This window comes from Clytia hemisphaerica, unplaced genomic scaffold (genome assembly GCF_902728285.1).
Source record: "Clytia hemisphaerica strain Z4C2 unplaced genomic scaffold, Clytia hemisphaerica genome assembly, whole genome shotgun sequence".
In the NCBI taxonomy this organism is placed as follows: domain Eukaryota; kingdom Metazoa; phylum Cnidaria; class Hydrozoa; order Leptothecata; family Clytiidae; genus Clytia; species Clytia hemisphaerica.
The window spans coordinates 498,166-511,190 of NW_027104115.1; the positions used below are offsets into that span (position 1 = coordinate 498,166).

The window sequence follows — 13,025 nt, forward strand, 5'->3', positions numbered from 1 at the left end:
GGACGTTTATTAAAATGTTTTCTGAGCAAGGCCACTTGCATGATGTCAATCAAAACCTTTTCTTCTGGAAAAATGGGGTTACTCTTATGTGCCATACCGAAAATTTCCAAAATTTTAATAAACGGGGGGGGACCTAATTGCCGGAAGAGTTGGAAATTGTACTTCTGAAAACCCAAAATAAGGTAAATAAAGCACTGGCAAATACACCACAAGTGGTTTTTTAGTAAAGTTACAACCTAGTTAGGCATCCCTCACTGTAAATTTCTGATATGCATAAGAAAAAATTACGTCATTTTTCATATCAGAAACACCAGAAAAAATTGGACCCCTGTGTTGCTATTTTTAGTACTGTTCAGGGGTTAAACCTCGGTGTTTTCCGGTGTTTCCGATTTTTTTACTCGAAAGATTCTGCTTTTTCTCTTTGCGAAGTAAAAATTTTTTCGAACTATTAACTTTTTAAAGATTAGATCCGCGAAATTCTGCCCCCCCCGCCCAACTACACCCTGATACACAGACATAGAGACAACTCGTGAGTGGTTCCCAACAACCTACCTACTCCCCCTTTCCTCTCCATATGACACTAATTTAAATGATACTAATAAACTAGCCGTATGCTTTGAAGAGCTTTGTTAGATTTTCGAAATTTTTTTACAAAATGTTGTAGTAGAGGGTGTTTATCTTCTCCTCGTAGAGTGCTCGATAAGTAAACAGAGCGTTACTATAATAAAGAGTCGACACAATATCTCAGAGTTTCATGCTAAGTTTCTCAGGCACCAATCATACTAATCATCAGTGAAATCATCAGTACAAGGTGTTGTAAACATACACGAATTAGCATATTAATATTTAGATTTCATTTAGGCAACATCGGTGAACTTTTCACCCAAATACTTGGAGAAAAGGAATGAGGTATGTAAATGATTGAAAATAGTTTGTTACGTAATAGTTATCGGACAGTTGTGAGTACAATATGAGAAATATTTTACGAGCTCCGAGCTTTTTCCGTACAACATTTTCCGAGCCTTTAGGCGAGAATGAGTAAAATATTTCCATATTGTACGAGCAAAGGTCTGATAACTGGTTTATCTGTGACCCAAAAAATACATTTTTCTGTGTTGGAAAAAAGCGGTCCGGTAGAATTAGCCTGAGACCTGGACAAAATTCCCAACAAGCTGAAATTTTGCACAGAGGTCCCCAATAGGATACTTGACCACCAAAAAAAAAGCCCCATCGATTCGGACATGGGAAAACTTTTTACGGACGATTTAATTTCGGACACGTCCGAAAAAAAAAACTTGAAAAAAAAGTTCTCAAAATATGCAAGTATTATATATCAAAAGAAAGATAATTTCAATACGAACAAAAAAATTGCCTACAGGAAAGCCTGGAAATCATCTCACAAAGAGTTAGGAGACCTCGAATACATCATGGTTTTCATCTTCTTTTTATATTATGCTTAAATTCTTTAAAATTACTATTATGTCTAAGTTTGTTATGATTTGAGTATGATTTTTAGGTTCAAAATACGATTTTAAGAGATTGAGCACTCTGAAAGATCTTTTTCATTATTTTTGATGCCATTGCAGTGTAAATATGTAAACATTCGAATGCGAATAAGTGTTATTTACATTCATCAATTCATCAACTTGACAACTCCTGAAAGGTATATTTTTCATTTTTGGAAAAGTAACTTTTAACATGATCTGTGTATTTCATCTGTTTTTATTTAGAGTAAAAAAGAAAATATTAAAAGTTTAAATAAAAGTGTTATATTGTAGAATGGCTTCATTGGGCAGAGTATGTATTTTATGTGAAGAAGATGTTCAGCCAGACAATCTAGTTGAAGTCAAGAAAAAAGGCTTCGACAGACTCATTCGAGTTGCCAAACAAAGAAATCTCGAAGATATTTGCACAGGTTTTTATATCTCAGTAGTTTTAAGAAAATGCCCAGGAAATGTGTAAATTAGATTCATTAGAACCTTAGAAGTATAAAGTTTTCGACAGTCCCTTTTAATAGTTTACCTAGAAAATGCAGATTGCGGCAGTACCAGAAAATAGCGACAATCCCGTGTCAAAGTCGTCCATAACATTCTTACCCATCATCGACCTCAGTTCATCCGACGAAACTTGCTTATACTCAACACTTCTATTCATTAAAGACGAGGCAAAGAAGCACAAAATTGAAGTACCCTGTATCACCTTTGATCAGCCTCTATGGCAGAAAGCTATCGGGATCATACAGGATAAAAATTTGGTTATTGTGTGTCGTCTTGGTGGGTTTCATACGTTACTTAATGAGTTTCCTTGGTAGTATTGGGAAATTGATGATGGGGTCTGGAATTGAGGGATTGTTTGAAGAAGTTTATGCTGAGGATACTGTGAAACACATGACATCAGGGAAAGCCTATGCTAGGGCATATTACGAGTTCATTTGATGACTCAGAGTGTACTTGTGGAGCACCTCGTTGAAATCATGGATGATGAAGGAAAGCTGCTCCCCATCAATGATTTCGAATCTTGCTACTCAAAACTTCTGAAAGGAGAGTTGGCAGTTGAAGATCTAGTTGAGTTTGCCAATGGAGAAGGTGCAAAATCCTTTGAAAAGGAGATGAAGAAATTGAGTGATCGCTTGAATGAAGACTCGAGAACCGCCAAACTATGGATCCAATATATCAACTACATCGACATCGTCAAAGATTACATTATTGCAGAGTGAACATCCGATTGGAACTTCCATCTGAAAACTTTATCTAAAATGCTGAATCTTTTTGCTGCAACAGGCCACGTTAACTACGCGAGAAGTGCAAAAATGTACCTCCAGCAAATGCCAGAACTTAAAAAAAAGTACCCGTACCTGTTCGAAAAATTCTCCGCTGGTCAACAATCAGTGAGAATATCAAACCGCTACTGGGCTGGCTTGTGGTCTGACCTAGTTATTGAACAAACGCTTATGCGGTCTGCTAAAAGTCGAGGTGGGCTTACGCGAGGACAAGGAATGGAGGAGAATGTTCGTCAACTCTGGATTTCGAGTATGAGCTATTGTGCAGCTGTCCATGATTCTATGACAACTTTGACCGGGGTGAAAGTAATAAGTAGCGATCAACATCAAGAGATGGGGTTTTCCCGGATCAAAACTGACAATGAACAATGAAGTTCTTCTGTTGGGTGGAGAAAAGGAACCCTTTCATCTTCAAAGATCAGCACCTACATTCGCTTTCATCAGGCGTTGTATCAATGAAAAACAAAGACAACGTGAACTGCGAAGAGGCCGAGAAAGTTGGTAAGAAGTTCCAGGAAACTATCGATGAAAAGGCCTTCACGGACGCCAAACTTAAACGGAAAGACGAAGTGAAATCACTAGCAGTTATTCAAAATACGATAATTGTCGATGATGAACCAATAGCAGTTGACTCGACAAGCCTCTTCACTCGCCTGGTGGCTGTTTCTCAAAGAGAAGAAAATGTGGAAAAGTATTTTGAGTACGAGCTGACACAGTTTTTTTCTTTAAAAAGAGGATTGATGAGAAAACCTGACAAAGCATCACTGAGAAAGCTAATTTTACCAGAACAGAAATCTTGTGATCGTTTGTCAAGTGGCTAGTTTGTTCTTGATGGTGGTGCTCTGATACATATAGAGTCAGTTGGAGGAAAGGCATCACATTCATGGAAATAGCCTCATATCATGTCAGCTATGTGAGAGCCAACTATGGTACGTGTCGTGTCGTTTTCGATGGCTACAATGACCCCACTTCGATAAAATCCAATGAGCACGAACGGAGGAAGAAATCACATGGGTCCTGTCCTGACGTTGACATTTTGGAAGATAACGAATCAAAATACAACCGGGAACGTTTTCTTTCTAATTGGAAGAACAAAGAACAACTGGTAGCGCTGATTGCCGAGTATCTAACTCGTGATGGCCAAAGCGTCCATATTTGTGAAGGTGATGTTGACACCAAGATCGTATCCACAGCCTCGGAGCTGGCAAAACAAGAATCAACAACTGTAGTTGCTGATGACACTGACGTGGCTGTCATGATGGCGTATCACTGGCAAGAAACCACTTTTGTTCCTGTCAGAACGAGCAAAGAAGTGTTGGGATATTGGTAGCTGTCAAGACGAGGTAAATGGACAAAAAAAACATCTCTTGATCATCCATGCTTGGACTGGATGCGACTCGACATCTGCTATATGTGGCAAGGCCAAAGTCAGTTTCGTTAATCAAATCAAGAAATCAGAAATTTTGGGCGAAGTATCTGAAGCCTCTACTGACTCTCAATCGACCAAGGAACAAATTCAGGATGTCTCAATCGTAGCCTTCAGAGAGATATATGGTGGAAATCATGATAAATCACTTTCAAATTTAAGGTATAGTTTACATAACAGTGTAATATGTACAATAAAATGCAACCATTCTAACATTTAAGTATTCAAATGTCCATATGTATCAGATATTTTTATGATAATTGGTTTCAATTTCGACCACTTCAGATACAACAAATACCTTGAGATGCTTTGCAAAGGATTAATTCAACCTGAGCGATTGCCCCCCCCACATCTGATGCTGCAACGCAACATGGTGCCAGAGTTCACATCCAGGTAATCACCTCTGGCTGATCAAGTGCGAAACCAAAACCAAACAATTTATGAACTATAATAGATGTCATTTTCGTTACTTATTTAGGTGATTTGGTGGAAAGAACTTGATGAGAACGTCTTAGACCCAACAAAATGGGGTTGGCAGGGCTCTGATACAGGTCTTCGTCCAATTAGAACCATCAAGTCAGTCGCGCCACCCGAAATTCTCAAAATTATCAAATGTAAATGCAAGATGTCCTCTAAGAATCCTTGTGGAACAAATCTTTGCTCTTGCCGGAAAAATGGTGTACCATGTATACATGCGTGTGGTAATTGCCATGGCATGGATTGTAACAATAAAACGGAAAGATTCCATAACCATTTAAGTCTAACCGGGCCTGAAATTTGGGGCGTAAATAAAGCTTCTTTCTTAATTCTTATATTGATGGTTTTCTCAGGTGGAAAGGGATCAAGACGGCGAGGAGATACCAGACGAAACAATACACGAAGCAACATATGACACGACAATTAAAACAACAGAGGAAAATCAGAACGAAACCTTCAATAACTTTTACGATGATAGGAATATTTTTGATTTGTTTGATTGAGGTCCTTGAAAAACGAAACCGATTGTCCTTTATTTTTTATTGATAATGTATCCACTTTAAGGCCTCATTAATCTTTGTGAGATGATTTTCAGGTTTCTTTGTAGGCAACTTTTTTGTTCGTATTGAAATTATCTTTCTTTTGATATATGACACTTGCATATTTTGAGAACTTTTTTTTCAAGTTTTTTTTTCGGACGTGTCCGAAATTAAATCGTCCGTAAAAAGTTTTCCCATGTCCGAATCGATGGGGCTTTTTTTCTGGTAGTCAAGTATCCTATTGGGGACCTATGTACAAAATTTCAGCTTGTTGGGAATTTTGTCCAGGTTCTGGTGAAAATTTACATAATTCTACTGGACTGCTTCTACCGCTACAATGCAACAACATCTTTTGGTCAATTTATATTTTGTACATACAAAAATACAAAATACAAATACAAAATACAAGATATATTGTACTCTTTTTAACCAATCAGATTGCTAATATTTTTTGGATCGCCGATAAAATTGATTAATTTGAATAAAATTAACACTTTGACTTTGAGCTAGTTTGGAATTTTGTGATTTGCTTTTTTCAGTCTTACTCATAATAGGCATTTGATTATTTGACCTTTCGCAACGTAAAAAGTACCGCCAAAATTGCTAAAATATGTTTACAATGTATTAATTCATGATATGCACCACTGGAGAGTCTTCTGAAAACTTTTAAAATTCTCCACCCAATACGTCACTTAAACAATAGAAAAATTGACGTATTGGGTGGAACAAAAACAGAAAAGTTGCATAATTTTGTGAAATCATTGCGGTGGTACATATCATGAATACCAATAAACACGAATATGCTTTATGTGAAGGTTGTCAAGACTCCAGGATTGAAAACACAACGCTCGATATCAGTTAACTCGGTAAGTATGTTTTACTCTTATTTTTGAAGAAAAAAATGAGCCTCAATACTCCAAAGAAAAAGGGAATTTTAAGAAGTATAGCATGAATGAATTCGAAAGGTCAAAATTAGGTGTAAAATAAGGTATTAAACCTACGAGAAAGTTTCGGACAGTTATCAAGTAAATTTAGAATTTTCGGACATGTGTATAGTGCTACACTAAGAGATATCTTTACACGTGCATCATAGCTGGTTGAGACGGCCAGCTTTCTGATCTGACATATTCTAAATGTAACATTTGACAACAGTTAAGATCGTGAATTTGACTTGAAAGAAGTCATTGCATTTACGTTATTATGTGCTGTTTTCAGTCAATCGTTGCTTTTTGAGTGCATTTTTAGGCATTCTCTAAAGATACAAAAATCTAAGCTTTAGCCCCCAAATATCAAAATGCTTCCTACACTGTCTGCACCCAAAAACGTCGATGAATTTTGTTTTCTTTCTGACGCCTCAAATAATCGTTGAAAATAAAAAAATGAGCCAAATGCCACTGATTTGTCACCTAAAGAATCTATCCTAGTGCATAGTTCCATTTGAATCCATTTTGGATGAAAATCATTCAAGCTGAAAGTTTAATTTTTTAAAGTTACTGCACCCCAAAATGTAGGTGAGCCTTTTTCCCTATAGCTTCAGGTGGAACCAACAAATCTTGTCGATTTTTTGTATGATAAGACCTAATAGAATACAGAATCGACAAAAATTTTAGAATAAGAGAGATGATCCAGAAAGTTGTCAAAAAAACTTGAATTGTTTTCTACTTCATCCCAAAATGAGGGTGTATTCTTTTGTGTGTTTTCAGAGAAAAGCAGAAAATTACGGGACTATTAATTCACAATCATTTGGTCATCTAAACCAAAGCATAATTGACCCCCCAAGCTCCCGGACTGCTAAAATACTTATAAATTATTTTACGGGCGTCAGATTTTCCCTGTATACTACAACGTTATGATCTTTTTCAGATGACGTCATTCAACAGTCCTTCACAACATTCTCCACAGATGAATGAGGTTGGAAAAGATTCTTTATATCTCATTATTTTTTTATTCCAGGTCGATTCTAATTCACGATTTTTTTTCACGATAGTCAAGACTTTCATTTTAAATCCGCTTCTACTACTAGCAGGGGGGAATTTGTTTTTTGGTCGCTGGATTTTTTACTCAAAGCACTTATTATACATAAGTGAAAAAAGGAATGGGTAGGGGAATGGTAAGGGGTAGGGGAATCAAATTCTCTTGGGTGCCAATTTTTTTTCGGACATTTTGGTGTTATGTTCGGACAAATCTGACGGTCTCTGATGTTTTTTAAGGACCATAATTTGATAGACTAGCAAAATTATAGCGGAAATTTAAACAAATTGGGAACAACCTGAGGCTCCAACCTCAGAAATATGCAAGAAAATGTCGAATTTCATTAAATATTTGGGACTTGGGGCTAAGAACATACAACCATGGATAGTAGTACTGTTTACCCAAAAATGAAAAAAAATGAAAGTTGCCGGAAATCGCCTAATTGGATTTTCGTCGGAAAGTCCATAGCCCAAACCATGCTTGATGATGTTTAGTACTGTGTTTTCGAAGAAAATTTCGTTAATTATATCTCATTTTATTCCTTTTTGCTAGGCTTCCAACGAAGAAAAGACTGGGGATAGCGAACAGGTTCAAATCCCTTTCGAAGCTTCCATGGCACGCCTTATTGTGTATTGTATAAGTGTACCTTATAAACATGGGGAAACCAACCCCAACTGTTGTGAAATGCATTATTTTAGTGTAAACCAAATTTCAACACTGGTTGAAAAATGTCCCTTAGGTAAATATAACACTATTACGTATTATTATCCATATCGGACATTCAAACAACGTTTTTTTCTAGCGTCAGCTAAATCTTTTCACTTCAATGCTATGACTTTAATAAGTTTTTAGCACCTTGCGAGTGGGCCGCAAATGACCAAAACGTGTTTTTTTCTGACGTTAGTTTAGTCTCTTCGCTTCAATGCAACAACTTCAATCCAATTCCGAGCGGGCCGCAAATGACGTTATTGCCCTATAACCCAGGCGGTTAATGATATTTCAGCCCTCTGAAGCCTGGTGCTTTAGTTTCCTCAGCGCGGGTATGACAATTTGAGTCACAAAACCTTTCAATAGCGCCCGCCGATTGAATCTTTAATGGCTTACTTAATGACCGCTGTATGGATAATAATTGATGTTTGATGTGTTTCAGACATTGAGTTTGAAGCTCCAAGATGGCTAGAGAGGAATCTTCACCTTTCCTAACCAAAAAGAAAGTGAAGCCTTAATTTTGCATAACATTTAGAAATCTTGTTTGCAAAACACACGGGTCACGTGTTCTGGATAGGAAATTTCCAATCCAGGAGTTTCGGATCTAGCACCTTCCGGTGCTTTAAAATCAATGGGTTCAGACGTGCGCGAAAAATGTCCTTCTTGTAAGTGAAGAACACTAAAAACTATTTGAATTGTGATTTTGTGCTACCTGGTAATTTAGTTTTTCTGTACAACTCTGTGTGCATTTTTCCTGTTTGACACAAAAGTTCACGTTGACAAGGTCCGTGACTTTGCTTAGCTTATTTTGAAAAATTCTAAAACATATTTTAATACGACTAGTACTGCTTAACGAATCTTGGGTTTTTCTCCAATTTTTACTTCTGTGTAGGAATTCCAAAAACGACGATTGTTGTTGTTTTTTTCAGAGATGATCTATTTGACACAACGCAAATTTATTCGAACATATCCCAAAGCATCACGGGTAGATTCATCAAATTACAATCCTATGTTGTCATGGAGACACGGAATACAAATGGCTGCAATCAATGTTCAAAAACCTGGTCAGTTTTATTTTACTTTTTCTGTGCTACACGGCTTTAACATAAACCAGCAAATTTTGGCTTGGATAGCTTTTAACCATCCGAGCAACCAAAATGATGTGCACTTTTTTATAAGAACACACTATATAAGAACATAATAGGCCTCGATGGCTGAATTATCAAGAACAAATTCAGAGCACCCTAAAACATCCAATTTCTTTGGAAAATGGGTCAAAAATACTCATAAAATGGTGAAAATAAAAACATTTTAAGAACATTTTAGGCTTTAAACTCAAAAAATTAAGAATATCCAAAGGCTTCAAAATTGTGGATATTCTTATGAAAAAACGTGTATATTTATGTTTTGTTCTTGTTAATACAGATAATGGATTTTATATAAACGATGGACTCTTCATAAAATCTAATGGCACTGGATACGTTTTCAAGCCGTCACAGATGACAACAAAAGGTACTTTTTTTTTAAATTGGCGAGACCAATTTAATTTGTTGTTTTACGGGCCAAGCTACCCAAAAAAGAGGGTCGGTCGGTCTGTCGGCGAAAAAATATAATAAAAGTAGAATTTCTCCTATAAAATCTCCTAAAAAGTCAGCAAAAACTAGTACATCTTGACAAAAATGTCAAATAGAGAATAAAAAGACACCAAAATTTTGAAAATTTGGCAGTCTGTAAAGCAAACGTTTTACCAAAATCAATTTAATTTTATCTCGATTTTTGAGATTTCAGGGTTGGTCGGGCCCGTAAATCAAATCGGTCTCGCCTAAGCATCCAAAAACTGGCTCGGAGATGATTAGATCAATACTGAAAAATGCTTGAACGATATATCCTTGAGCAAAATTTTAAGCAAGACTCTGTAGCCTCAAAAAATGTAGCTTCAAGGTAATGCTTAGAGTAGAGTCCAGTGAAGCAGACAAGAGGATATCGCTATCTTGAATTTTTTCACTTTCGTTTTCAAAAATCATAAAAAAACAACCAAACAAGAAGTACCTCCAAAATTTGAAAAAAGTTGGTTCATTAGTCATGGTTTTATGTTTGTTTTTCTCTAAAAAGGGTGTGGATCTAGTGGCATGTATTTGATACCACCTCAAGCAAAGCCAAAAAATGCAGTTTACCAACTTACACCGGGCCACTTATCAGCGCCACCCAGTCTATCAAAAAGCTATAAGTCTATTAAGCCCCCGGGCTAGGTAATCCTTAGTATACTCTTAAGTTTTTGCCATATAATATGATATATGCTTATAAGTTCAATTCTTATTAAAAAAAAATTATTTTTATAAGTATGCTGATGAGGAGGACAAATTAAAACTTTATTGAAACTCTATTTTCTTTACAGGATCTACATATCACCCTCAGATGACGAAACCGGCTACCGGTGATTTTTCACAAAGAATGAAAATCGAGGTTTGTAAGTTATATATCGAAAGTGTATCTGAAATCACTTTATTACTAGCCATCACAAAAAGTCTCAACTGAGTGAGAAATGGAATGGAAAATCTTATTGTTTGATTTCATCAGCAAGAAAATTTCAACATTTCTATGATTTGTGAATATTTATTTTCCATTTATTCTTCGTATTTTTACAGATCTTTTGTGGTCAGTTTGTTGAAAGTGAACATTTTACAGACCTACCAGTTGCTATAGAGATGGAAATTATCGGCGCCGTAGAAAAAGATTGTCAATCTTTTTACACTGAGGTATAAATGGGGCTCATTGTAATCGCACTAAAACACTTTTTAATTTAGCGAGGAACTTGCTTTGACGAGACAGTAAATTTTTTTATTATTCTGATAAGAACTAATTTGTAAAAAAGTTGGTTCTTTTTCCAAAAAGTGAGTAATTCAGACAACAGACAAAACTAAGGTTTTTAGGAACTTACTTTGGCGTGACGAAATTTGTCAAAATTTGCTAAATTGGCCAAAAGAAATTCCCTTGAGATATTTACTAAAAGACACCAGTAGCTGTTGCTGAGGAGCTATCACAAGTGGTCTAAGGCGTTTATGTGTATGAAATTTATCGTAGATTAGTTTCTCTATTATTGTAAATTTTGGCCAAAACTCATAGAAAAATGAAAAAAAGAGACTCGTTCGCAAACTTTACTCAACGCAAAAATTTTAGATTCTCGCTTTGCGAAGAAAAGGCTCACACAAAATTTAATCGGATTATTTAGAGCGATAGATGGAAAGACAATCAGGCCTTTTCATATTTTTATTTTGAGTGAAACGACTGCCTCGTTTTGAAATCACTACCAAGATGATTTCAACCATTGAGTTTTAAGCCAGAAGGACTAGAGGTGAGCCTCCTGGATGGAAAATGAAACCACTTATTTCCCATTCAGAACACCTGCGCATAGATTTTACACAAACGCCTGGTTGAAACTAAAATCTATCGCTAGTTTTCAAAAAATATACTCCTCCAAAACAAAGGAACTATTAGATACAATCCGTCGTCATGATTACGGCAAGTCATATGCGCGTTTTGAATGGGAAATAAGTGCCTTCAATTTTTCTTGCCTGGGAAAGGTTAAAGTTTCGCCTCTAGCCCTTCGGGCTTGAAACTCAATGATTTCACCCCTTGAGTCCTCAAGTGTAACTTTTGTTAATTCATGATATGCACCACTGCAATGTCTTCTGACAATACGTCACAGAACCAATAGCTCATTGGTTGGAAGTGACGTAAAATCAGTCAATACGTCACTTTCAACCAATCAGCTATTGGGTGGAACGGAAGACATTGCAATGGTGCATATCATGAATAGAGCATTCTTCTTATGAGTTTCTCCGGGAATCAAAAAAATATTTGTAAAATAAGGTAAGCATCACTCGTTACGTAATTCATGGACTGCGCCTGCTAAACATTATTTACTTTTATCTATTTTTTCAAGCCGTCAAATAACCTGTTCAATCCTGTTTGGGAACGAAGCACTTTCACTTTCGATTTATCGTTACCCTCAATGGTATGTACTTTTAAGGGGAAACCAAAGACTACTGATATGTATGTGATTTTTGACTTTCAAATTACCTTTGAATGGATAACCAGAGATAAAAATTCCATCTTACCATGGTTGTGACTTCAGCGCTTACTTTGTCGTTACGGTGATATATTTTACTTTCAACTATGTGTAGCCAAGCGTCGTGCGCTTTTGATATGAGATAAGTGGTTTCGTTTCCCCAATGGAAAAGATTCAACTCAGGTTTTAAACTAAATGTTTCCCTCAAAGTTTTTCTTAGAATGTGCTTTGAGTATTAAGTTCATTAGGGAGTGGTCAGAAAGTATCTACTAGGGGGATGGAGGATTCTAGGGGTATGAAAAGTTTTTCCCACCCTTAGGGGAGGGTCTGAAAAATATTCATGTCTTTAGGGGGGTTCTTTATTAGAAAGGATAGGGGCGAAAAATATCTTGACTGGTTAGAGGGTTTGAATTTATTTTGAGGATATCAAGGGGGGGTGCAAATTATTTTTGGAATTTTTGAAAATATCCTCCATCCCACCCTACTATAATCAGCGCCGAAATATTTGGCACAAAAGGGGAATTCAAAAATGTTCCAATAATAAGGCTGACAATATAGCCTGGAAGCCACTTAACCCCTCCCAAATCGAAAAATCCAATGAAGCAAAGTGGAAGTACTGAAATTGCAATTCTCGCCCGACCTTTAAATTCTGAAAAACGTTAAAATACCTAAAATTGCCAATATATCTCGGCGCTGATTATAGATACCTTCTGACTACTCCCTTAGGAAAAGTTTTTGATGAAATTACATTATGACTGTCTTACATTTCAGTGCTTGTTGCTGGTAAAGGTTGTGAGTGTGTCACGTGTCAACCGATTAGTTTAAAGACAGGTAATTTGTTTTGATAGAATTTCCCGGGTACTAAAATCTCGGATTGAGGTCATCCCTGAGTATTTCCATGGTCTTTGTGTCTTTTAACTACCTATGGCTATTTGTTGGTGAAATATCCTTACTAATTGTCATCGTTATCAATAAACATTTTAAACTTGTCCTTGGAACGTTCTTTTTAAAAGTTTTCCCTTCGTGTGACTGGTTAGAAGCAAACAAAATTGTTGA

At 36.3% G+C, this 13,025-nt stretch overlaps 1 protein-coding gene across 1 annotated transcript; it reads left to right on the forward strand.

Moving 5' to 3' along the window:
* The first annotated feature begins 653 nt into the window (after positions 1-653).
* Positions 654-12,794, forward strand: LOC136813474 (uncharacterized). Its single transcript, XM_067069991.1, has 10 exons — positions 654-909; positions 6,037-6,087; positions 7,085-7,132; positions 7,745-7,931; positions 8,830-8,964; positions 9,326-9,412; positions 10,296-10,363; positions 10,546-10,656; positions 11,844-11,915; positions 12,741-12,794. The coding sequence occupies exons 3-10, from the start codon at positions 7,085-7,087 to the stop codon at positions 12,792-12,794; spliced, it is 762 nt and encodes a 253-aa protein (XP_066926092.1). The 5' UTR covers positions 654-909; positions 6,037-6,087.
* Positions 12,795-13,025: the final 231 nt, after the last annotated feature.

What these genes read in the sequence shown, in the direction of transcription:
- LOC136813474 (XM_067069991.1), top strand. Translation starts at nt 7,085, where the DNA reads ATGACGTCATTCAACAGTCCTTCACAACATTCTCCACAGATGAATGAG. An exon ending in ATTCTCCACAGATGAATGAG is followed by an intron (nt 7,133 to 7,744) that starts GTTGGAAAAGAT and finishes CCTTTTTGCTAG; the next exon opens with GCTTCCAACGAAGAAAAGAC. An exon ending in GTCACAGATGACAACAAAAG is followed by an intron (nt 9,413 to 10,295) that starts GTACTTTTTTTT and finishes TTTTCTTTACAG; the next exon opens with GATCTACATATCACCCTCAG.